The sequence below is a fragment of the Scyliorhinus torazame genome, chromosome 5 (assembly GCF_047496885.1).
Source record: "Scyliorhinus torazame isolate Kashiwa2021f chromosome 5, sScyTor2.1, whole genome shotgun sequence".
NCBI lineage: Eukaryota > Metazoa > Chordata > Chondrichthyes > Carcharhiniformes > Scyliorhinidae > Scyliorhinus > Scyliorhinus torazame.
The window spans coordinates 301,501,992-301,529,430 of NC_092711.1; the positions used below are offsets into that span (position 1 = coordinate 301,501,992).

The window sequence follows — 27,439 nt, forward strand, 5'->3', positions numbered from 1 at the left end:
GCTTGGGTCACTGTCTGTGTGGAGTCTGCAGGTTCTCCCCGTGTTTGCGTGGGTTTCCTCCGGGTGCTCTGGTTTCCTCTCACAGTCCAAAGGCGTGCAGGTTAGATGGATTGGCCATGATAAAATTGCCCTTAATGACCAAAAGGTTTAAGAGGGGTTATTGGGTGGATAGGGTGGAAGTGAGGGCTTAAGTGGGTCAGTGCAGACTCGATGGGCCGAATGGCCTCCTTCTGCGCTGCATGTTCTATGTACTACTTGGACACTTTGAAAGCCCTCGTAAATAAATGCAGATCCGCATTGACACATGGGAATTGGTTGACTTAGAAAGCACAAACTGGAGAAAAGCATCCGCGAAGGTGCCAGTCACCTCGAGCGTCATAGGATGGAACACGTGGTGGCCATGCTTAAACAGTGGAAGGAGAGCGCTGAATCCAGAGCGTCCCACCCACCCGCCTCATCAAGCACCACCTGCCAAACCTGTGCAGAGTCTACGGATCCAGGATCGGATTATTCAGCCACTGCAGTACCCACCTCCCCGGAGTGGAAGCAAATCATCCTCAAAGCTGAGGGACTGCCCAAGAGAAGAGAAGAGAGCATGATATGGTTGTCACACACCAACTGCACATTGAGAGAGTGGAATCCCTTTCGGTTTGTGAAGGGCACCCCCTAATGCGGCGGTGCTCGGAGGGGACATGTGGCCGTCTATCACCCCAAGGCCTGGGGCATCTCAGTAAAGGCGGTGAATACTGCTGCCTGGGCAACATGGTGGGTTCCATATTCAGGTGGATGTATTGTGCCGCCCGGGCATACAGGGCCTCCGTTAACGCCTGGATGCACCGGTGCATGGAGGTCTGCCAGACACGTCCCCACTCAGCACCTGGAAAGACTCCGTGGGAAAAAGGTTCAGGGTGACCATCACCTTGACGGCCACCGGGAGCAGGTGTCCTCTCCCATATCCCTGCGGCTCCAGATGTGCCGTGATGTGGCAGATCTGCCTGGTCAGCCAGAGTCTTCGGCAACACGCTCGGTCCAGCAGGTCTTCAAATGGCAGGCGCTGCCAGTATACATGAGGCCTGATGTGATGCCTTCTTCCCATCTCCTCTTCGGCTTGTTGGGCAGCAAAGTTCTCCATCCTGACTGGCTGGCCCCTGCTCCTCTAGGGCAGGCTCCAGTTCTGCATGGTCCTCCCCCAACAGCTCCTGCTCATGCAGTCTCATTGTGTTCGCTAGGGCTGCAGCACCTAGGCAGATGCCAAGCACTCCTGGTTCAACACCAAAATCCATTGTCTGCAGGGGGTAAAGAGCATGTTAGCATGGTGAGTACTCCCGTGCCCAACCAGGTCTAACGTGCTGCACGGTGGCCCTGGTCTGCACTGCAGCCCCTGCCTCCGAATGTCCCCATTCCCCCACTCCCTCCCAATCCCATCCCTCGGCCGTTCCCCCTGACAATTTGCCCTCTGCACCTTATTCCTGGCACCAGTGGGCATCTAACCCCACCACCCGTCCTTGCCGGTAGGGGTACCATTGGCTGGTGCTACTACTGTGGGGGTCCTCCTTCGGTGGGCCATGTGATACCTCACCAGCAAGCTGGTGCCCAGGTCGTGGGGGAGTGGGTTGCTGCTGTGGTCTCCGACCGCACCATAATTGGTGGCATGCGTGTGGGCAGGACCAACAGGTGGGGCTCGGCCAGGGGAGTGGACACCTGTTGGGGCCGTAACTGTGGTGTGCTGTGGGCCCTTTGTGTGGTGCACCGGTTGTGCCTACTAGTCCGGGGACAGGATGAATGGGGTAGGGGCACAGTGGGCAGGCAGGGTTTGGTGACAGCTGATGGTCCTGAGGTGTGGACGAGCTAGTGATGGTGTCACGGGTGAGACGTCTGCCTTGCGAGGAGCAGAGTGTCAGGGTGGCTGTCAACAGCCACGGTACATGCTTCCGCTGGTTGGGGCACGCTCCGCAGCTCCCTTGTATCCCCTGCAGTGGGGCAGCGCCTCGGATGGGTGTACTGTGGTGTGCCAACACCTGGTGGGCCACGCTGCGCTGAATCACGCCCATCCCGTTGATGTGTCGGCTGGGGTCTGTGGGCTCCTAGGGGGGGTGGACTCGGTGGGGGGGGGAGAGGGCGGAGTGGGATACCCATACGTCCAGTGATGCTCTGTCTATCTATGGGACATAGTGGGAAGTCAGTGCGGTGCACAGCTAGCTGACTGCCTTGCAGGCCGAGCAATGGCAGACATGCCTGGCCACCACATTCAAGGAGAGACACCCCAACCACACGGTCCCATCTCCTGATCACCCCACACTACTCCCCCTGGCCCTGGCTGATGCACTCCCCCCCTCCCCATACAGCGGCACAACTGGCAGGCCACAATTGCACCCTTGGAAACTTGGTTTACATCTTGTCTCACCCTCATCAGCCACGGCGCCTGTTTCCTGATTTTAAATACCACAATTGAACTGTGCCGTCGTCACTTCCGCCTGGAAGAGGCGGAGTATCGTGGGAGGGCTGAGACTACCAGGTCAGGCCCGTTAATGACATGCTAATGGCCATTACTGTACAATTTGCATACCCACGCCGTTGGACGGTTTGTGACGCATTCACACTGCTATCGCAGCACTGGAGCATGGCGTTCCATTGGGTGCTTGGCGCTGACCTCGATTTACAGCTGACGTGCGATTCTCCGCACGATCGCTTTTTTTGCGATTCCGGTGTTGCTGGATGGAGAACCCAGACCACTGTCTTCTAACTCACTCACTGCCACCCAAATTATATACATTATAAATATACATTATCAAGTGAGATCCTTAAACACTCATCAATGTCTCACACATTTATCTTGGGGTTATCTCATTACCAACCATTAATCCTCAGACACCTCCTTCCAGGATATACAAGTACAAGGACTGATGTTTCTCAGTATTCAGTCTATTTCTTTTACAAAGGTACATTGATTAGAATTAACCAATCATTTCCTCAAAGAGATCTATAAATCGATTGGAGCCTTTGGTTGTCCTCAGTGGGAGTGAGATATTTAGGTACAGCTTCCCACCTAGTGAACAGTTATAGATGGTCTGATATAATATAATTGTACTAACTGCTTCATCGAATTTCTCCCTCACATAGTCATCTGTACACTTACTAAGAAGGCTGAGTAATGTTATTTGCCTTTGGAACATATTGGATTATTCTGATGAACACACTGCTGATACAAAAACATAATCTAACCTGTTAAACATTAGCCCAATCTATAAATCAACTCAGTCTATCAGTTTGCGGCACTTGGCCTGTGCAAGTGTACACATTATTATAGCCAGTGTTTGAACGGTATGTTTTTGCTGTTCAAACTAGCCCTACCTTTGATTCTAAAATTAAAACATTCCAACTGATCCTGTGTTGTTTTATGTACTGCCATTACCATATTTTATGCATAACTTTAATGTGATCCAAGTTAATTATAAAACTGCGAATATGCTCCCCGGAAGCTCTTCCTTCTCCAGAATCAAGCCATGCAGAACAGAAAAAACCCACATTCTTCAAATTATGAAGAGGTCAAAATCTGCAAAGGGATGCAGATATGTTAAATGAGTGGGCAAAAAATTGGCAGATGGAATATCATGTGGAAAAATGTGAACTTGACGACGTTGGCAGGAAGAATAGGAAAGCAGCATATTGTTTAAATGGAGAGAGATTGTAGAATAATGCAGGACAGAGTGCTCTGAGTGTCCTGGTATATGGATCACTAAATGTTAGCATCCAGGTACAACAAGTGATTAGGAAGGCAAATAAATATTTGTGTTTATTGAAAGGGGAATCAAGATTAAAAGTAGGGAGGTTTTTGCTACAGTTGTACAGGGTGTTGGTGAGAGCACATATGGAGTCCTGGACACTTTGGAAGCAGTGCAGAAAAAATTCAACTGATTCCTGGGATGAAGTCAGAATTTTCCCCAAAAATATTTAAGGCCGTAATTCTCCGGTCGTTCACACCGGCAGGATTCTCTGGTGCTGCTGGCAGCACATACCCTGTCATGGGTTTCCTGGTGATGTGGGGTGGCTTCAATGGGAATCCCATTGACAGCAGTGGGACCATAAAGCTATGATTGACAACTCCTGGCCACATGAAAAGCAGTTAAGTGCTTTCTGCCGAGAAGAAGTAGAAGTGGAAGCACTTAACTCCTAGATGCTTATAAGCATTGTGGATAGGTTCAAAGTAGGCTACTTGAGAAGCATTCAAATCAAACATGAAGGAAAATCAAAATAAAATATCCAAACATCTGGCTGACTGGAAGCTGTCAATTACAGCCTACTAAAAACTTTGAAGTAAATGGAAGCCTTGCAGATCAAATTATCCAAAGGGGTTTAAAGCCTTGTGATGTGATTTTGGTTTTCTATGAAGTAACCGCTGCTGCTTTCTCGACATGATCTTTTCAAATAGCAGAGCAGACAAAAAGGGACAAATGCCCTACTCCGATAAAGTATAATTTATGAAGTGAATAAATTTCTAAATGAAAGAAATTTTTACAGGAACAAATCTTATAAAACAAGAACTGAAAATGCTTGAAAAACCCAGCAGGTCTGGCAGCATCTGTGGAGAGGGAAAACAGAGTTAACGTTTCGCATCTCTATGACTCTTCTTCAGAGTCTGTTAATTATTTTCCCACTCACTTAACTGATCTACATCCCTTTCAAAATCTTACAAAACTTTGGAATTAATCAATAAATTATATATATATAAAGGTTTGATGAATTGTGGAGATGGTGGCATAGTGGTATTGTCACTGGACTAGTAATCCAGAGACCCAGAGTAGTGCTCTGGGGACCCAGGTTCAAATCCCACCACTGCAGCTGGTGGAATTTGAATTCAATAAAATATCTGGAATTAAAAAGTCTAATGATGACCAATAAACCATTGTTAATTGTCGTAAAAAAACATCTGGTTCACTGATGTCCTTCAAGGAAGGAAATCTGTCGTCCTTAGCTGGTCTGGCCTACATGTGACTGCAGACCTACAGCGATGTGGTTGACTCTTAATTGCCCCCTCAAGGGCAATCAGGGATAGGCAATAAATGCTGGCCTAGCCTGCAATGCGCACATCGCATGAACAAATTTTTAAAAATGTACAGGCTTGTGTTGTGCCAATTGAAAGACTCCCAGGGTTCTATTTGCAAGATACATAAAATCACAAGGTCATAGGAAATAGGAGAAAATGTAGGCCATTCAACCCATCAGACCTGCTCCACCATTCGGTAAGATCATGGCTGATCTGATTGTGACCTTAAGTCCCCCTACCTGACCCCCATAACCTTTAACTCTCTTGTAGATCAGAAACTCTGGGCGGGATTCTCCAATCCTCCAGCCGCGTGTTTTTCAGCGGCGCGCCGTTTGCTGGCGACGGGATTCTCTACTCCCACCGCTTGTCAATGGGATTTCCCATTCAAGCTGTCAGCCAGAAAATTCTCCTAATGGCTGGAGAATTCCAGCCTCTTGTCTACCTCTGTCTTGAATATATTCAATGACCCAGCTTCCATTGCTCACTGGAAAATAAATCCAAAGTCTAATGACCTTTTGAGAGAACAAATTCTTTATCTCCATATTAAATGCGAGACCCCTTATTTTTAAACTGTGCACTCTAGTTCTAGATTCCCCCAAGAGAAATATCCTCAGCATCTACCCTACTTTTATACTTCCTCCCCCCCCTGAAATAAAGACAACATTCATAGCATAACATCACTGTTATCATTAACATTACCTGTAATGCTATCTGGCCTCTAGCTATCTAACAGCTTCTCTCATCCTTTTTCCATGGAGTTTACCCCAGTGCAAGTTCCCTCTTTATATATCAGTCTTCACAGTGGAAGACACCAGAACTTCAAGAGAGGCAGGGGGCAGAGATGAGTGTACTGGCCATCACAAAGGAGAAGGTTCTGGAGAAACTGAAAGATCTGTAGATGGATAAATTACCTGGACAGGATGGACTACACCCCAGGGTTCTGAAGGAGATAGCTTAGGAGATTGTGGAGGCATTGATGGTGATCTTTCAGGAATCACTGGAGGCAGAGACGGTCCCAGAGGTTTGGAAAATGGCTAATGTAAAACCACTGTTTAAGAAGGGAGGGAGGCGGAAGATAGGAAATTTTAGGCCGGTTTGCCTGACTTCAGCTGTATCTAAGGAAGGATGTGCTGGCCTTGAAGAGGGTCCAGAAGAGATTCACAAGAATGCTCCCCGGAACGAAGGACATATCATATGAGGAGCGGTTGAGGACTCTGGGTCTGTACTTGATGGAGTTTGGAAGAATGAGATCTTATGGAAACTTACAGAATACTGAGAGGACGAGATAGAGTGAATGTGGAGAGGATGTTCCACTAATTGGGCACAGCCTCAGACAGAAGTGATGATCCTGTAAAACAGATGAGGAGGAATTTCTTCAGCTAGAGGGTGGTGAATCTGTGGAACCCATTTCCGCAGAAGGCTGTGGAGGCCTGGGGCGGGATTCTCCGACCCCCCCCCCGCCCGGCCGGGTCGGAGAATCGCCGGGAGCTGGCGTGAATCCCGCCCCCGCTGGTTGCCGAATTCTCTGGCATCGGATATTCAGCGGGGGCGGGAATCGCGCTGCGCCGGTCCTCCCCCCGGCGATTCTCTGGCCCACAATGGGCCGAAGTCCCGCTGCTGGAATGCCTGCCCAGCCGGCGAGAATCAAACCACCTCTCTTACCAGCGGGACTAGGCGGCACGGGCGGGTTCCGGGGTCCTGGGGGGGGCGCGGGGTGATCTGGCACTGGGGGGTGCCCCCACGGTGGCCTGGCCCGCGATCGGGGCACACCGATCCGCGTGCGGGCCTGTGCCGTGGGGGCACTCTTTTCGCTCCACCTCGGCCACAGCCTTCACCATGGCCGACGCGTAAGAGACACCCCCCTCCTGCGCATGCGCGGGGATGACGTCAGCAGCTGCTGATGCTCCCGCGCTTGCGCGGACCTCCGCCGGCCGGCGAAGTCCTTTCGGCCCTGGCTGGCGTGGCGCCAAAGGCCTTCCACGCCAGCCGGTGGAGCGGAAACCACTCCGGCGCGGGCCTAGCCCCTCACGGCGAGTGCTTGGCCCCTAAAGGTGCGGAGAAATCCGCACCTATGGGGTGGCCCGACGCCGGAGTGGTTCATGCCACTCCATCCTGCCGGGACCCCCCGCCCCACCGGGTAGGGGAGAATCCCGGCCCAAATCACTGAGTGTCTTTAAGACAGAGATAGATAGGTTCTTGATTAATAAGGGGATTGTGAGGGAAGACAGGAGAATGGGGATGAGAAACATATCAGCCATGATTGAATGGCAGAGCAGACTCGATGGGCCAGGTGGCCTAATTTGTTCCTATGTCTTATGGTTTCCCACCCAACTGGCCATTCTTGTACAAGCAGGAACATAAGCCTCAGCAAGCTATTTCACTGTGGTGGCATCTCAGTTGGCTGATTCTGACCTTGTCCCCTTCTGACATTCAGGAAGACAACATTTTCAACAGAAGTCTAGCCTGGCTGCATTAGGTTTACCAATTGTAAATGAAGGAATGTATTATTTCTGGGCTGAGATCTTAGAAAACATTTTCTCATGCATTGGTGAAGGTTAGGGAACATTTTGAATAGCATGCAGTGGAAACTCAGGCATTTGATTGTTAAAATTCTCATTAATTTTTTTGAACTTTGGCAGATACTTTAAGAAGTTTGAATACTGCAGGTATTCTCCCCATGTCCGGAGCTGCAAGCCAAATACAGACGGAATCTCATCTTTCGAAAACCTGTTGGCCAACATCATTCTGCGCGTCTTTGTGTGGGTGGTGGCTTTCATCATCTGCTTTGGAAATCTCTTTGTTATCTGCATGAGGTCATGCATCACAACAGAAAACAGGCTACATACTCTGTCTATCAAATCGCTTTGCTGTAAGTGGTACCTGGAGACATTTTATTTGTTAACTGCACAATAGGTTGTCATAAGAAATAACTGGGAGCAAATAGGTATTTCACAAATGGAACCTTGTAGTTATTGGGTAGAACAGTACCGATTTAAAAAAAAATTCCTTTATGGATGTGGACATTAATGGCAAGGCTACTTATTGCCCATCCCTAACTGCCATTGATAAAGTAATGGTTAGCACTGCGGCCTCACGGCGCCGAGGTCCCAGGTTCGATCCCGGCTCTGGGTCACTGACCGTGTGGAGTTTGCACATTCTCCCCATGTTTGCGTGAGTTTCGCCCCCACAACCCAAAAGATGTGCAGGATAGGTGGATTGGCCACGCTAAATTGCCCCTTAATTGGAAAAAAATGAATTGGGTATTCTAAATTTATTTAAAAAAAGATAAGGTAATGGTGAGCCACTTTCTTGAATCACTGCAACCAGTGTGTTGAAGATTTTCCACAGTTCTCTTAGGGAGGGGTCTCCAAGACTTGGACCCAGTGACAATGATACAGTTGCAAGTCAGAGTGGTGTGTGACTTTCAGGGGAACATGCAGTTGGTGGTGTTTCCATACTCCTGCTGTCCTTATCCTTCTAGGTGGTAAAAGTTATGGGCAGGATCTTCCAGTCCTGCCACTGTCAATGGGCTTTCCCATTGTTTGTGCCCTCTGCCACCGGGGAACCTGCAACGGGGGGTTGCCATTGGCAGGATCAGAGGATCCTGCTGGTGGGAACGGCTGGAAAATTTCAGCCGTAATACATATTTGAAAAGTGCTGTCAACAAAGCCTTGGTGAGTTGCAGCAGTACACCTTGTTGGTGGTACACACTGCTACCATTGTGTGCTGCCAATTGAGGGAGTGCATATTAAAGATGCTAATGCAGAAGTCACAGGTTTCCTATAGTTTAATATTTTTCAATATCCCATGGTTCAGTAAGTAATGGCAAGCTCTGTATTGAAATGATGTAGGCAAGAAACTGGGGCTGATACTGTCTAAGGGAGAATTCCAAAGACATAAACAAATGGTAAATATGAGGCTGGTATCTCCATTGACCATCGTCAGCAGAGAAACCCATGATTGGGTGGAGAACCAGCATTGTCAAAACAAACAGAATCGACACCCCGTTTACAATGCTCCAGCCTCCCTGGCAGCGCCATCGAGGTTCATGTCCCACGCCAGCGGGATGATGCAAATAGGTCAAATTGACCTATTTTCATCCTATTAATGCGCTGAACATCGGATTCTCCACACCTCCGGATTCTCCGGTCCTCTGGTCTGGGCATGGATTGGTGTAGGTATTTGTCAGCATGGCCCTGGAGCAGTGGACGTCGCGATGGGTCACGGGGATCAGTCTTTAAGGTAGATTCCCCCAAAGTCCATGAGAGGGTCACTCCTCTCCCACAATACAAATCCTGCCCACCCCACCAGACTCCCCCAGTTAGAGACCCCCAGAGCAGAGCCCTCACCATATTCCCCCCCCCATAATAGAGACCCCCTCCCTATACAGACTCCTAACCGGAAGCTAGAGAGCAATCCTAACAGAGACAGGGAAAAAAATCACTACTTGAAAACTCACCTGTCCCCTACAACTGCTGCCTCAGGCAGAGAATGCAGCAGGTGTAAATTCCTAGAAAGCAAAAACTACATCTCTTGGGTTTGAATCCCCTCAGATCTTTGATCTGCGAGGCTCCCATTCACATCAATGAGAAATTACTTGTACTAAGCTGTGATTGACAGCTTCCAGACAGCCAGTTGTCTGGATTGTTTAATTTCATTTCCCATCCCTTGAATTGATCTCAAGTACCCTGCTGTGAAGGTAATTTCAATGTTTATAAACATCAAGCTATGATTGACAGCTCTTGACACATCAAAAGCAAGGAAAACTAAATCCACAAGAAATAACGGCGTGGGGCCTCACGGAGGGGTGGGGGGGGGGGGGGGGGGTCCGGGGTTCCCCATCAGGGACCAAAATAGCAAAAGAGTGCCATTAGATAGCGGGGTCATTCCCAGCGCTACAATTGCCGAAAACAGCACCGGTAGTCCCGCCAAGAACGGACTTGATTTTTCTTTTTGGTTATATCACACCCAGAGTCTCCCAATGTCTTATCAAAATTTATTCTGGAATCAAAACAGATGATCTGGTTATTTATTTGTGGGAGTATGCTATGCATTATTATCTGTCACATTTCATGTATTGCAACAATATTTCAAAGATAGCTAAGAAATTGTACAAATGCAATATAAATATAAGACTTTGTTTCTTAATTTACCAGTGTGCTTCTTTCATAGGTGCTGATTGCCTGATGGGAGTTTATCTCTTCTTCATTGGTGCCTTCGACATGAAGTATCTTGGAGAGTACAACAAGAATGCCCAACAGTGGATGGAGAGCATGAAATGTCAGCTGATTGGTGCACTGGCCATGCTCTCCACTGAGGTCTCCGTCATGCTACTGACATATATGACATTGGAGAAATACATGTGCATCGTCTTCCCATTCACTCATTACAGGCCAGGCAAGAGACAAACTTTATCAACATTGGTATCCATCTGGATCGCTGGATTCATCATCGCTGTGATACCGTTGTGGAATAGTACCATGTTTGGCAATTATTATGGAAAGAATGGAGTGTGCTTCCCTCTTTATTCTGAACAGTTTGAAAGTCTTGGCGCAAGAGGATATTCCACAGGAATATTTCTGGGTAATAGGAGTTTTGTTTCCAGTCGTCTTAAAATGGGAGTGCAGGAAGGAAATCTTTCCCCATTGATAAGAAAATGTGTTATTCAAAATAAATACCCAACAGTATTGATATTAAATAATATATTTCCTTTGTTGCTGCTGGTCAAAGTTTCTTTAAAAAGTTGTCTTACAAGGCACTCTCAGCCTGCCTCACTGTTGTAACGGAACCCCAATCCTCAACACCCAATCACAATCTGGCTAATGGCAGAAAGGTGAGCAATTGGTCATGTCAGGGAATGAGATGTCATAAAAATATTTCCAAACAGTGACCTGAAGAAACATGTATTATTTAACACAATTATTGTTCCCCAACTTATTGCTCAAGAAATACCTTTAATAATTTCCTCAACTTCGTTCAACTTTAACTAAACTTTCTTCCTTAGAGTACATGTACTCATCCTCTCTTCCTACTTCCATTCGCACAATGAACAGCCATGTCTTTCACCTATTATAATGCTTTTATCCACAGTACTCCACTGCATCCCACCCTGTATTCCTACAGCCAGAAACCTCCCTCCCTCTCAAGAGATATGTTCCAGAAACATATATATAGACAACTGTCCTGGCTTGAGACAATTCACACCTCTTTAACCTGGGATTACCCCTCTCTCTGGATCTGTAAAGACTTAATTATCTGCAAATGCTCGTATTCAAAGTATCGTCTTGCATCTTTGACTCTGTCTATATATATGTTTCTGGAACATACCTGTTCATTCACCTGAGGAAGGAGCAGTGCTCCGAAAGCTAGTGATTTGAAACTAACCTGGTGGATTTTAACCTGGTGTTGTAAGACTTCTTACTGTGCTCACCCCAGTCCTACGGCAGCATCTCCACATCACAATTTTTTCAAGTCACAGCATCCATCTCCCATTTCTTCCAGACCCCAGGTCTCCTCTGCGCACTACCATGCCCTGGCATCTCTCTTCCAGCCCTTTGGTCTGCAGTACCCCTTCCTGCTGCCCATGACTGTTCCTGCCCGTACTCATATAGCGTGAAAGCACCCCCCCCACCCCACCACCCCCAGTTCTCACAATACATGTGACCCTTGTTGCGCACGACACTGCCCATTTTTCCATAGACGCCTGATTAATCCTACATTGAGTTTCTACACCTACCTTCTACCATCTGTAACCTGGAACATCTTTCCTGCGATCATCCTTGGGCTTTACAAAGGTGTGAGATAAAATCAGCTATTGTCCTCACCATTTTCACCAGCCACACTTATCACAGGCAGCTGCTTATTTTGAACAAATGGCACTGATCATTTGCAAATAACAAAGGTGCCGCTTACAAAGTGTCAAATGTGCTGGCGAATACAGGCAGTTCCTTGTACTTCCAAATTTAAAAAGCGCTGCTGATTTCAGGAAAAGTCCAATTTTCAAACTATTTCAATGAGCTTGTGTCTCGTTAAAATGCAGTTATCTTCATGATGAGATTCTGGGAAAACGAGCCAACTTTCTCAGTGAAGATACCCATTTAAAAAAGTTGGTTACTTACCTTTTTAGTTTTGCCGACCATATGTACAGCTGTGAATTTACATTAACACCAACATTCACACTATAAGCAGTGGGAAGTACAGACTGTTAACTGAGTTCGTCGTAGTAATCAGGGCTACTGACCTACTGTTTCCATCCTAATTTGAACAAATATGCAATTCAAGTCCATAAAAATCAATAAAATCCAAACAATACTCAGATTAAAATACAATTTCACTTATCAGAATGAGTGTGACAATGGGTCCTATACTATATGGGATTAAACAGATTATCTGATGATACTTCCACTAATTGTCTCTGGAGATTTACTAATAATTGCACATAGTGAAAAGATTTTTTTAAATCAAAAAGACTGTGTAAAACATATTTTCAGATCAAGTAAATGTTTGAACTTATCCAAAGAAGCAAAATATACTCTAGGAATGACAGAAATACGTTACTGTGTTGTATGGAAAGTGCTTATCAGAATTAAATGATGTGTTTGCGATACAAAAACGGTGCCTGCCACTGTGGGTTGTCCACAACTCAAAGGCTATACCGTATTTAATAATGACAGTTGGAGCAACAAATTAATACAGCAGATATATAAAGAAAGTCCTGGAAATATTCAGTATCTGAGCATCTGTGGAGAGAGAAACAGTAAATGTATCAGCATCAATGACATCGACCTGAAACAGTTACTCTGTCCATAGCAACTTCCTGATCTGCTGAGTCTTTCCCAACATTCCTGCTTTTATTTCAGATATCCAACATATTTTGATTTTGTAATACTAAAGACAATGTGATCAGACATGATCTTCAAGTTAATTTCTTACCTTCGGTTTCAACATCTCATAAAACAGAAAATTCTAACACTTTTCAAGATCCTTTTCAGTCCAAATAGTTCAGCTGAGCTACAATTGGTTGGTGTTTTCAATGGTCATTGTTCTTTCCTGGAGGATGGGCTGTGTTACTTGTGCCTGTGTGCAAGGTCCATTCATAGAATCCCTACTATGCAGAAGAAGGCCATTCGGGAACTTGAGAGTGCATCGACCCTCTGAAAGAGCACCCTACCTAGGCCCACACCCTCCGCCTATCCCCGTAACCTTACCTAACCTGTACATCTTTTGACACTAAGGGGCAATTTAACATGGCCAATCCACCTAACATCTTTGAACTGTGAGAGGAAACCAGAACACCTGGAGGAAACCCATACAGACACGGGGAGAATGCGCAAACTCCACACAGTCACCCAAGGATGGAATTGAACCCGAGTCCCTGGCACTGTGAGACAGCAGTCCTAATCACTATGCCACCGTGCTACCCATTGTCAAACCTCTATATACAGCATGTGATCACATGGATTTCATAGAGGAAGGAATATTTGTTCCATGATACTTAGGGTCTCGTTCTCATCCTCAAATTGTTTGACGAATAATGGTGCCATTTTCTTTTCTTGTAGGTTTGAACTTACTTGCTTTCATCATCATCGTCTTCTCCTACACCAGCATGTTTTATTCAATCCATAAAACAGGGGCCCAGTCAGCAGAGAGGAGCCTTTTCTCTCGGGAGGTAGCCATAGCGAAACGCTTTTTCTTCATAGTGTTCACCGACGCCCTATGTTGGATCCCCATATTTCTGATGAAATTACTGTCTCTGCTTGAGGTAGAAATACCAGGTAAGAAATCAAGACTTGGCAAGTTTGTGTGATTACCATGGGCTGGATTCTCCAGTCCACCAGCCGTGTGTTTCTCGGCGGTGAGATGTTCGCTTGTGGCAGGGTTCTCTACTATCGCCGCTTGTCAATGGGATTTCCCATGGAAGCCACCCCACCAGAAAACCCACGGGCAGGGATATGCTGGTGACGAGAACAGAGAATCTCAATGGTCTGATAATTCCGGCCCATGAATCTGACTGCAGTCCTGTGATTGCAATAAGACATGGCTCAGTGGTTGCACTCTTGCCCCTTGAGTTGGAAGGTTGTGGGTTCAAGTCAACTTCAGAAACTTGAGCACAAGATCACAAGCCATGGTGCTCCAGTTCAGTACTGAGGGAGTACCACACTGTTGATGGTGTTGTCTTTCAGATAAGGCATTAAATGGATGCCCTGTCTACCCTCTCAGGCAGCTGTAAAAGATCCCGCGGCACTATTTCAAAGAGTAGAAGGTTTTCCCCGGTGCCATGGAACAACTTTTAAGTACGGATGGGATTAATGCAAATTGCAAGGAATTGGTAGTTCCAAAATTTCTGTTATCATTGTCATTTTATGGCAAGAAATGTAATGGATCCAGAATGAATCGTATAAGTGTAAAATCTGATTGATATTCTATTGTTTTCATTAGTTTACCTTTGAGTCTGTGGAAACTGTTTACATGGCTTATAATCTGAAAATAAGGATGTGGGTGGAACACGTGTGTGGAACAAATGGACTTGTTACAAATTTTGGGATCCTTATTATAGGAAGGATATTGAGGCTTTGGAGAAAATACAATGCACATTCACTGGTGCAGAAAGAAATAGAAAGAGAGACTTGAAAATTAGAGGCCTACTTTTTGTTCTTGAGTCAGGACCAAAACCGAGTCATCGACCCGAAACAACCTGTCCTCTCTCTGTTCAGACTGCTGACTCTTCTGGGAGGCCTGACATGTCTCCACCCTCCCTACCAAATTTGGGAATACAAGATCTAATCGGGTTCTCAACCGACGACCCATGAGCAGTTCGGCTGGTGAGATCCCCGTGGTTGAGGGATTGATATAACAATAACAATAACAAAAAATTAACCAACCTCTGGCGAAGTTATTTATTTGACTGATTTTTCATGGTGTTCCTGAAAGTTTGAACGGCCCACTCAGCCAAACTGTTCGACGCTGGGTGATCGGGGGCTATTCTCGTGTGTTGTATGCCATTTGCTCTCACAAAACCCTGGAAATTGTCACCAATGAAGGGGTGCCATTATCCGAAACAGTTGCCTCGGGAAACTCATGAATGGCAAATACCTGATGCAAAGCATCTACTGTGGCCACTGATGTAGAATTCCCCATCTCCTGGACCGATAGCCATTTCGAATGGGCATCTACCAGCACCAAAAACATCTTTCCCAAAAACAGTCCCGCATAATCCACATGGTCTCTGGTCCATGGGCAACCTGGCCATTCTCAGGGGTGAAGGATGAAGGAAGATGGCAAAGATTGCTGTATTTGCAAGGGTGACATTGTTGCATTATTCTCCAATGGCTTTGTCTATGCCTAGCCACCACACATAACTGTGAACTGTGCAACTCATGAAGGAAAGGCCCCCTAGCCTGATGCAGGATGACCACCCATGATCCCGAGAATCAGGCTGTCTTCACATGTCAATTCAACTTGACGAGTGAAGTACAGCCCAAGCAGTTCAGACTAGCACATCATCAAGGTAAACCATCGCCATGAGAATTCCCTAGAGGAGATTTTCCATCTTCCATCGTGCACTGGAAGATAGCGCGGGCTGAAGCAGTCTGGTATACTGGACGAGGTCACTGTCTGTGCAGAGTCTGCACGTTCTCCCCGTGTGTGCGAGGGTTTCCTCCAGGTGCTCCGGTTTCCTCCCACAGTGCAAAGATGTGCAGGTTAAGTGGATTGGCCATGCTAAATTGCCCTTAGTGTACAAAAAAGGTTAAGTGGGGTTACTGGGTTATGGGGATAGGGGGAGGTGTGGGCTTGGTAGGGTGCCCCTTTCAAGGACTGGTGCAGACTTGATGGGCCGAATGGCCTCCTTCAGCACTGTAAATTCTATGAAATCTATGAGGCCTTTGTGGGTATTGATTGTCGCAAAATTCTGAGACTCCACATCCAACTCTAGTTGGAGGTAGGTGTGACTGAGATCCAGTTTTGAATTGGTGAGGCCTCCCGCCAGCTTGGCGTAGAGGTCTTCAATTTGAGGAACAGGATACTGATCAAACTCGGCAGTTTGATTTATGGTCATCTTACAGTTCCCACAAATCCTTCGCGACCAATCAGATTTAAGGACAGGAACTATCTCTGCTGCCCACTCCGAATACTGAAGCGGCTTGATTACCCCCAGCTCTTCAAATCTCTTTAGCTCTGCTTCAACCTTCTGATGCAATGCACATGGCATTGGCCTGGCTTTGACAAACCTGGGTGTTGAATCCGGATTGACATATATCTTGGTTTTTATACCCTTAATTCGGCCCGATTCTTTGTGGAAGACGTCTTGGAAGATGCCGATAGATATTTTGAGGAATGCCAGCCAGTTGAGCCTAACCTTCTGCATCCAGTCTCTTTCCAGCAGACTGGGTTCTAAGTCCTTGCAAGACAACCAAAGGCAGATTGGCCTCCTGCCCTCTGCAGGCCACTGGGGTATTGGCTGTTCCAAGGATCTTCAAAGTCTCCCCTGTGTATGTCAAAAGCTTGGCTGTATCACTCTTTAAACTTAAAGACTGTGTTCCTGCACAAAGATATTGGAAGGTCTGCTCACCCACTACGGTCACCAAATGGTGTTGACTTCCATTTACCTGTAAGACAATTTCAATCAAAGCCATCTTATTCAATTGGAGTCCATTTAACAAATGCATCATATTCTCTTCTCCACTTTGTTCAGTGGTGCTGTGGACTGCAGATACTTTTTATTTGCAATGGCGCGCTTTGCCTTGCGCAGCAATGTGCCCCTTCGGTTGCATCGGAAGCACGGGAACTCCTGAAAATGGCAGGTCCCCTGGGGATGGATCCCCCTGCAACAATAGCACCTTAGATTTGTGGATTTGTTTATTGTCATGTGTACCAAGGTACAGTGAAAAGTATTTTTCTGGGAGTAGCTCAACAGATCATTAAGTACATGAAAAGAAAAGGAAATAAAAGAAAGTACTTAATAGGGCAACACAAGGTACACAATGTAACTAGATAACACCGGAATTGGGTGAAGCGTACAGGGGTGTAGTTAATGAGGTCAGTCCTGTTTTCGTTAGCGAGAAGAAGGTTAAGAGGTGACTTAATTGAGGCATACAAGATGATCAGAGGATTGGATAGGGTGGATAATGAGAGCCTTTTTCCTTGGATGGTGATGTCTAGCACGAGGGGACATACCTTTAAATTGAGGGGAGATAGATATAAGACAGATGTCAGAGGTAGGTTCTTTACTCAGAGAGTAGTAAGGGCGTGGAATGCCCTGCCTGCAACAGTAGTGGACTCGCCAACACTAAGGACATTCAAATGGTCATTGGATAGACATATGGACAATAAGGGAATAGTGTAGATGGGCTTTAGAGTGGTTTCACAGGTCGGCGCAACATCGAGGGCCGAAGGGCCTGTACTGCGATGTAATGTTCTATGTTCTATAAGGGGGTCTTTTGGATTCGGTTGTCACCCCGATTCCTTCCCATTCCTTGTATTCTGGTCCTATCCCGAGGACCATGCCTGGCCCTGAGCTGTGCCTGTTGGTCCCATCACAGTCCTCATGGCTGTACCACCCCATACCTCGATAATCTTCCCTTCAGCCATGCTTTGAAGCTCAGTGGCACCTTTTTTCTGTGCACTCTGTCGCCTGAGCAATCTCAATCACTTTGTCCAATGTAATTGTGGTCTCCACCAGAAGCTTCTTACATAGAAACATACATAGAAAATAGAAGCAGGAGACCATTCAGCCCTTCTAGCCTACTCCGCCATTCATGATGATCATGGCTGATCATCAAATTTAAAACCCTGATCCCACCTTCCTCCCTTATTGCTTGATCCTTTTAGCCCCAAGAGCTATAACTGGCATAACCTTATTTGAGGATATATCTAAGCCAAGGCTCTAAACTGAATCTATAAAAATCCAACTTTTTTTGTTGGCTTTATAATCTAAATGAGCAAACAGTCCTAGTTGGAGTTATAGAGCATGGAAAGAGGCCGTTCAGCCCTTCATGTCCACGCCAACAATTCTAATTCCATTTTCCAGCACTTGGTCTGTAGCCTTGTATGCAACGGCATTTCAAGTGCTCATCTAAATACTTCTTAAAAGTTGAGAGGGTTCCCGCTTCTACCACCCTTTCCAGCAGTGAGTTCCAGATTCCTCCAAACCTCCTGCCCATTACTTTAAATCTATGCCCCCTTGTTCTCCACTTTGGGGAAAAGTACCTTCCTATCCACCCTATCTATGCTCCTCATAATTTTACACACTCCAATCAGGTTTCCCGTCAGCCTTCTCTGCTACAGAGAAAACAACCGCAGCCTATTCAGTTTCTCTTGATTGCTGAAACAACCCAGCCCAGGCAACATCCTGGTGAATCTCCTCTGCACTCTCTCCATTGCAATCACTTCCTTTCTATAGTGTGGTGACCAGAACCATACTGTACTCCAGCTGTGGCCTAACCAACTTTTTATACAGCTCCAGCATAACCTCCCTGCTCTCATATTCAATGCCTTGGTTAATAAAGGCAAGAATCCCATCGGCCTTCTTATATGATGTATGTGACCTTCTCTACCTGTCCTGCTGTCTTCAGAGATGTGAACCTGCACACCAGGCAAGATCCTCAGTACTTCCGAGGGTCCGACCAACCATTGTATACTTCCGTGCCTTGTTCGTCCTCCCAAAATGCATTACCTCACACTTCTCAGGTTTAATTCCATTTGCTACTGTTCTGCTCATCTAACCAGCCCATCTATACTTTCCCATAATCTAAGGTCTTGCTCCTCACTATTTACCACACCACCATTTGTTGCGTCATCTGCGAACTTACTTATCATATATTCTACATTCACATCTAGATCATTAACATACACTACAAACAACAAAGTGTTATGTTCTCTTGCTTGGCCGGATGGAATTAGTGCATTGAGAACGTCTAATTCGTGACTAGTTGAATGTTTATTGATTAACAATAACGTTGGTCAGAAAACAATAAGAAAACTATTAAAATTACTAATTATTAAATCACTATTATAAAATTATCTAAGAGATATTACAAATACAACTATCCACTACGATGACTATCCCCAGACTCCCTGAAGTTGCAGTGCCACATGCTTGTTCTCTACTGACACCTGCTGGTTGGAGGTTGTATCTGTTAATATTTACATAACTGCTTATGCATATCATCACATCCTCTTTCCTTTGGAAATGAACAATATTTACATGCATTATTTGAATTCAATATACAATATATATGATATGCATAAATACTTCAATTATTTACATGTTCAATGTCCATCACAAATTCAATCTGTCTTCTTCTAAGCACTGGTTGAACTTGTGAGTTTGACTGGCTTTAAGGTGGTTCTGAAAATGGTTCTTGCTGTGTTTCTGTGCTTTGCACATCTTCAGCTTGTTATGTTTCTGTGTGCTGAAGTAGCATTTGTTCAGTTGTCCTGAGATTGCTCTCTACATCATCTAGTGGTTCTGAAACAACGGGTTACTGAACCTTCAGCAAGGCTCTCCTGTTTCTTCGTAGAACTTGCCCTTCATCCGTGACGATGTATGACTGCGGACCTGATGGTTGTATGACCTTTGCACACTTCAACCAGCCACATCCATCAGGATCTTCTATCCTGACTGTGCCATTCTTTGCCAATGGTTGCAGAAATGTTCTAGATCTATCATAATATTTCTTCTGCCTTCTTTTTTGAAATTTGAGCTTCTTCACGAGTTTCTGATTCGTCGGCTGCTGTGAAGTATATGGTAAGGTGGTTCTGAGTTGTGGATTCAATTGTGACGGTGATAACCCATTTACCAATGGTGCTGCTGGGGCTTTGTTCAGCATATCCTTTCCTTCGCCAGAATCTAAAATAGTTAGTCCACAAAATTTCTAGATACTTTGGCTTGTCGCTGCTTTGTTACTTGCAGACTCTACCTCAGAACATGATGTTGTATTCCTGCGATCTACAGTAATGGTTGCGAGTGTATTGACTGAAGTACTTATAATTATAGGTTTGAATTCATTTTCTGTTACCTTGGACAAGCCACTTGCCCCTGGCAAGTAAAAAAGAGTTTAAAAATCCATTTTACTCACTGCTGCTTGCCGAATTTCCACAGTAGCGTCAAAATCATTTGCACTGCCATTAGCTTCCTCCGTACTTTGAGAGTTTGGGACTAAAAAAACACTATGGTCAGCATTAGTGATGAAGTTTAGTGAATGGCTACTTGTCATGCTTAAATAGTCATTGATTATCGCCCAATTACCTTGCAGTTGTTTCAGGTTTCCCAAAGTTTTGTTACTGTATACAGTTGCCTGCAAATCTTCAATTGCTTCATTGTCAGAAATGAGAGTTTCCAGATCATGAGGTTCTTTCTGCCAAGCATCAGTACTGAGCAGGTTCCTTGGTGTATTGCTACTGATTTCCTTCATATGTGGTAGCATGGCCCCTTTGAGGGGACGTGTTCCACTGACCACATGTCCGGCTCGGGGCCAATCGCGTGGGAGCATGCAAACCCTCGCCAATGGGGAGTTTGCGCAGTGCCCAGGAGCAGGATCCCAGTCAATGTGGACCAGGGAGCTAAAGAGTAAAGACGGGGAGGCAATGGCATAGTGGTATTGCTACTGGACTAATAATCCAGAGGCCCAGAGTCATGCTCTGGGGCTCCAGGTTCGAATCCCACCATGGCAGATGGTGAAATTTGAATTCAATAAAAATCTCGAATTAAAAGTCTAAAGATGACCATGAAACCATTGCCGATTGTCGTTAAAAACCCATCTGGTTCACTAATGTCATTTAGGGAAGGAGGGCAGCACGGTAGCATAGTGGATAGCACAATTGCTTCACAGCTCCAGGGTCCCAGGTTCGATTCCTGCTTGGGTCACTGTCTGTGCGGAGTCTGCACGTCCTCCCCGTGTGTGCGTGGGTTTCCTCCGGGTGCTCCGGTTTCCTCCCACAGTCCAAAGATGTGCAGGTTAGGTGGATTGGCCATACTAAATTGCCCTTAGTGTCCAAAATTGCCCTTAGTGTTGGGTGGGGTTACTGGGTTATGGGGATAGGGTGGAGGTGTGAGCTTGGGTAGGGTGCTCTTTCCAAGAGCCGGTGCAGACTCGATGGGCCGAATGGCCTCCTTCTGCACTGTAAATTGTATGTATGTATGTATGAAATCTGTCATCCATACCAAGTCTGGCCTACATGTGACTCCAGATCCACAGCAATGTGGGTGACTCTTAAATGCCAACAAGGATGGTTAATAAATGCTGGTCCAGCCAGCGATGCCCACATCCCATGAGCAAATATGTTCTGTGCCTGTTATCTAACTGCCTTTGCCTCTCATCAATAAACCCGTTTGTTCATTACTAAAAGTCTCCAGTGTATGTCTCAAGCCACCACACCCTGTGTCCCCAACATTTTTAATATGTTATTTGTGACCTCCTTTGTGAAGACAGAACTAGGTATGTATTTAGTTGGTCAGCCATTTCATTGTTCCCCATTAAAAATTCCCCTGTTTCTGTCAGTAAGGGATCAACATTTGTCTTCATCAATCTTTTTCTCTTCACATACCTATAGAAGCTTTTACAGTCATGTTTTGCATGTTATTGGCCACTAACAAAAATGTTAGTCAGTATTTGGACTGTAACTAAATGCGAGCCCAAAAAGTGAATAAAATCATTGTATCAAATAATCAATGAGAATCATTAATAATGAAATAACTTGGAGGAAGTTAAAGGCAATAGTCCACATGATGGTTTGAACCTGTTGAAGCATTCCTGTCAGTAGCACCTTCGGAACATCTTGATCGGATTCCAGCCTGTAAATTATCCTTGGTTTCATCTTATCTGAACCCTTTGAGTCACTCCATTCCCTGGAAACTATCATGCTGTAATTATTTATTATTCTTAGAAAATGTTTGCTTCTTTAAGAGACATTCTCTAAGGGAGGGGTCATGTGACCATCAGTCCAATCAGGTACAAGAGTTGGGAATTCATTGAGATGTGTTGGGATTTGTCCCAGCAGTTTGGACCCGAGAGCTGAGAATGGAAATCCCTTTTTAAAGCACTTTGTAAATAGTTGTTTGTAGTGGAATAAATGGTTGTTCTTGTAAGTTAACTGGTGGAGCCAATTCTTGACGTTATTAGACTTATTTTTCATTTTCATGTTTTGACAGGGTCTGTAACTTCCTGGGTTGTCATCTTCATCCTGCCAATAAACAGTGCCCTGAATCCAATCCTCTACACAATCACAACTGCATCCTTTCAGGAAAAGCTGAAGCAGTGTTTGCAGAACCAAGAGCTTCTTGGACCGAAAAAGAGCCTCACAAGCACTACACAAATGAGCAGTGTGTAACACAATCAACCCTGACAGCATCAATCAAGAGAGTGTTAACATTTTACCTCCCTAGATGAGTGCTATGTAGGTCAGCCATCATTTAAAACATTGACTGAGTGAGCATTTCCACCTCACCCCTCACCAGGAGCAATGCTGTGCAACACAATTATTCCCGACAGCATAAATTGAGGGGGCTTTAGCACCTCACTTCTCCAAATGAATGCTGTGTAACACAATTATTCCAACAGAATTGAGGAAGGTTTATAATCTCAATCTTGACAAACAACCACTGTGTAGCACAGCTATTCCTGACACCATACCATGATGGAGTTCTACCATTTCACTTTTTCCCATGAATGAGTGGAACATCTATTGAGAGAGTTTTATCACTTCACTGCTCAACAAGCAATTACTGCGTACACCGCCAACTCTGGCAGCACCGAGTAAGATCAATTTTCTGGATGGTCCTTTCATTCATCGGTGCAACCAATGGAGAAGATAAAGAGTCCCCTGCTTCTCCCACTCAATTTTCTTTGACATGCATTACGTTATCCTCTACTCTCCTCATGTTCCAAACCCTGAAATTATATGACCTCCCTACTGGAGATCCTTATCCTTAACTCCACCTTATAATCATACCACTTTTATACAGATACTGTGCTACAGTCATCGATGTCCAAGCACAGCTGTCTGTCAAACAATTCTGGATGCTAGCAATTGTGAGAAAACATTCTACCGTTTGTCTGCAGGCAGCCAAATCCAAACTATGTCATCTGAATCTCAGTGCAACACATGGTTGTGTAATCTATACAGCATCAAAGTAAACATTCTACATGTATCATGTGTATAAGTCTAGTATTGTTAAGAAACTGGATGGATGTGATTTGTACGGAGGTTTTAAAATCATGGTACTGTTTCACATTTTTCCAGATGCTACAGAAATTAACACCAACTACTCCAGCAACAGCACTACTTGTCCTGCTGTTAGGTCTGAGGTCCTCTGTTATGGTAGCATTTCAACTCATCCAGTTGACAGCATACACATAGAAGAACTGGCAGTAGTGACCTGTTGTATGCTACATGACAGTGATACATTCCTTTTTTTTAATGGTATATATCTACAGAATTTGACAGTGATGTAGACATGAACTGTGCATCACAAACCAGAAGTGAAATTCTCTTATTTTACTTAATGTAAAGATGTAGGAGCTAACATTGGGTCAAACACGAATGAGACACTAGTTAGAAATAAACCACTCTCTTTTACTTGGTGTGTACCATACCATTGACACTTGTACAGTACCAGATGGAAGCTAATCATTCCTTTTTTCAATGTAAGACATTATTATTGCCCTTTGGTTACAACATGTTAATAGGCATTGTATTTATGACATATAGTGTAATAGTGTACAAGTTATAATACTCATTGTAAATTGTGGTAGTGAGTAAGTATTATTGAGTGGCTTAAGTTGGGTATAATCCCTGAGAGCTATTTAAGGGAATGCTAATAATAATGTGTATTATACTACTGTGCTTGCCCATTATTTTTGTGCTTGCCAACTGCTGAATTTATATTGTGCCATCAGGAAAATATTCTTCTTATCCAGTGCTTGATATACATGAATAGGGTATTGACACTGAGGTACAGGGAAATGGTATACGAGAATATACTGGGACTCAAGTATTTACATGCACAGAAGCTGACACACAGTCAGAGGGGAAGAATTATTCATGCTTGCTTGGTGTGTACAGTACCAGAATGAAACTTGATGACATGTTATAAAAGTCGTAATAATGTAGTGGAATTGGCTATGAGGTTGCGAATATTAAGAACCGAGATAAAAGAAAGTAACCCAATGTTCCTTTGTGTTCAACAATGTGTTCAAACATAAAGTCCAAAACATCTATATTCTCCACTATAGCCAGCAGTTGGTGCCATATATTTAATGTTGTGGTGCTTTTATGCTTTTCCAACTGACCATGATCAGGGTCATCTCCACTGCTCTAAATGAAATGCAAAAGTCCACAGATGCAATGGGGATGTGTGGAATGTCCAATTTGTTGCACACAGCAAAGTGTAGGGAATTTTGAAGTGATGGATTTGATCCCATCCTAATCCACACCAATTGTACTCTCTTATGTGCGGGCTAAGATCAGGCTACAGATCAAACCTTGAATACTCCTGGGCTGTGTGTGCTGGTATCACATTGAGCAATGCATTTATCAGCTGAGCCATGGGGACCTATTTTAACGTAGCCCACCAGGTAGGAAATAGGCAGATTGGATCTGGTGGCCATGTAACACTCAGTAGAATTTACGCTCCATTGAATCCTTGGGAGAATAATACCTAATGGAATGTGAAATGGGTGGAGGTCCAAAGACACATGTTTCCTGCTCAACAGGCTAGATTAAAATGATCTCAAAGTCTCTTTGACAGAATAAGAATTTAGATAATTATACTGTTACCCATTTTCTTTATTTATATCACAAAAAATTAATTTTTGACGTGTTTAACATTTTAATGGTTGACTCCTTGGATCTGGAGACATAATGACAGATGTATGCAATCCTCAATGAAAGCCAAGTCAATTTATACACTAAGAAACTGTCAGGAGAGAAGAAACTATCAGTTATCAGATAGATATACTGGCACAAGACGCTCCCTTCATACATAGCAGTTATCTCGAAGCACAGTGCAGAAAGGAAAGTATGTTGTACCAAATGAATCTGGAATACTACAAAAGCTTTCTCCGTGCAAAGCCTAGTTTGAATATGGAATGTTGTGATTCAATTCCATTACTTTAAAACTGACATTTTCTTGAAAAATAGAAATTTATAAGGATCTGGGGAGCAGATAGGAGAGTGGAGTTAAACCAGGTGGAGAAAACAGCTACATAGACCTGGTGGGCTGAATGGTCTACATCTGTGCTGCGAAAAATTTGTGATTTCATGGTTTGTCAGTAACAGTCTGTCATTCTCTGTGACTGTGGGCTTATACTTTTTTACAGCTGGTCAGAGTACAGACGCAATAGGGAACTGTTACGGGATCGGGGGGCGGGTGTGGGGAGGGGGATGGGCAAGAGGTTGGGAGGGAGAAATGCGTCATAAATCAAATTCAAGAAATTTACTCCCATCACTCCGCTCTGCCTCTTCACAGTGCTTATGCTTATGGGTTAAAGATGGCCTGAGGGAAGATGCTTTTTAGTAGAATTTTATCTTGATTGGAAACAGTTGCTTCTGAGAAGCATTTTGCAATCAGGATATAACAGGGTGGAAATGTCATGTCAAGAGTGGAATAATGGCAAGAAGAAGGTTTAACGTGTAAAGTTTCTGATAGGGAAGAAATTGGGACAAGGATTAAAATCAAGAAAAATTAAATTAGAAATGATCAGGAGAGATCAAAAATATGGAATAATTATTAAATTACAATAATGCCAAATTTTCGAACACAACACTCAGCAAATAAAATGCAAGAAAGCGCACTTATAAACAATAGTGGGGAACTGAAATCAGACATTAAGGAATCAGTGAGGCTGTTATTTCTGTCTGTTTTTAGATTGTGCATTCTGAAAGGATTTGCTTAAATAATTTTGGCGTTTTTGAATGTATTGCTGCAATGATGTGCAAGCAAAATCACTGTTAGCTAACTTATATTTTCAAATAAAGGACACAAATTCACATCAACAACAACTTGCATTTATATAGCACCTTTAACGTAGTAATATGTCCCAACATGCTTCACAGGAGCGTTATCCAACAGAATTTGACACTGAGCCACAAAAGGTGCTAGGAAGAGAGGTGACTGGAAGCTTTGTCAAACAGTGGATTTTAAGGTGTATCTTAACGGAGAAAAGAGAGGCAGAAAGGTTTTGGAAATTTAAATAGGCTACAACGCAGGAGGACAACTAGAACAGTTGAGACCAGTACATATCATAGCTAAAATTAATGAATAAAGGAAAATAGACCATAGAGCTGTTTTTGAGGGAAAAAGGATATAGTGAAAAATCAAGCAAATAGGTTAATAGTGATCAAAAAGAAGCCTTTTCCTGCTCCTAGATTTACCTAACGTAAATCCTTTGAGAGGAAATCCTAAGTAAAAAGTCTGCCTCAAGTCTGTTGAACTTTTAAATATAGTTACTGAGGACAATTGAGAAACACCAATGGTAGCATTCATGGTTAGGACATTAAAACTGCTCTGGTGAACACACCTTTATAAAATGGAGAACTCACAAAAACATGTTTATAGTGTACTTCTTCACCTATCCTCAACACGGGCTCTAAGAAGCTGCACTTTCTACTCAATTTTGCAGCACAGTGTCATTGTTTTTGTACAGACTATTTTGTGGCAAAATAAACACTCTAACAATTATTTTTGCCACATTTATCGGGTTGGTCAAGTACCAGGTTTGAGATTGGTTAGGTGACAGTTCAGGAGCGAGGGATTGGGGAGGAAAGGATTGGATCAACTAATACTGAATCAATGAGTAAGAATTTTGATTTTTGTTCTTGTGCTTATAAAGCCAAGGAATTTGTACCAGACTAAGTTCTGTGTAAATTGGACAACCTGCTTGCCATAAATGCTAATGATGTGAGACATGCAAGTCCTTGCGAAGTTTCAGGCTTATCAGGCCTCACATCCCATTTCCACACATTAAACTGTTAAATGGATCTATAGTAAGTGCTGTATACATGTGTTTTTAATTCTTAGCTTTAAGAGTTTGATCTAAACAATCTGTATGCAAATGTTAATGTAAAATGTTATTTTTTCAGCAAAAATTGTGTATTTTGTACTCGCTGTAATATATGCTGCAATAAAGAACTATTTAATATTTTACTTGAAATTTGGATTAGTATGTTACTCTTTTACCTCCAGTTTTCTCCCCTTACTCAGCTCCTCTCTGTCCATAAGTGTCCTATGGTCAAAGGTCTGGGGAAGGCGAACTGCTGCCAATCATCTGAAGACACAAGAGCAGTGCAGTGAAGACTTTGCCTTGCCCCTTTTACAAGAAGTCCATGGTGTCCTGTTCCCTCTGAGTGAAAAAATATTCTTCAACTTCCTTTTAATCCTTCCACTAATTATTTTAA

At 44.2% G+C, this 27,439-nt stretch overlaps 1 protein-coding gene across 1 annotated transcript in view; it reads left to right on the forward strand.

Moving 5' to 3' along the window:
* rxfp2l (relaxin family peptide receptor 2, like) overlaps nt 1-27,188 on the forward strand; it is a 158,946-nt gene extending 131,758 nt beyond the window's left edge. Inside the window, exons 15-18 of the mRNA XM_072505814.1 lie at nt 7,684-7,913; nt 10,217-10,627; nt 13,603-13,818; nt 22,194-27,188. Coding sequence (XP_072361915.1) covers nt 7,684-7,913; nt 10,217-10,627; nt 13,603-13,818; nt 22,194-22,372 — 1,036 coding nt within the window. The 3' untranslated portion in view covers nt 22,373-27,188. The remainder of the gene's footprint in view (nt 1-7,683; nt 7,914-10,216; nt 10,628-13,602; nt 13,819-22,193) is intronic.
* The last annotated feature ends 251 nt before the right edge of the window (nt 27,189-27,439 follow it).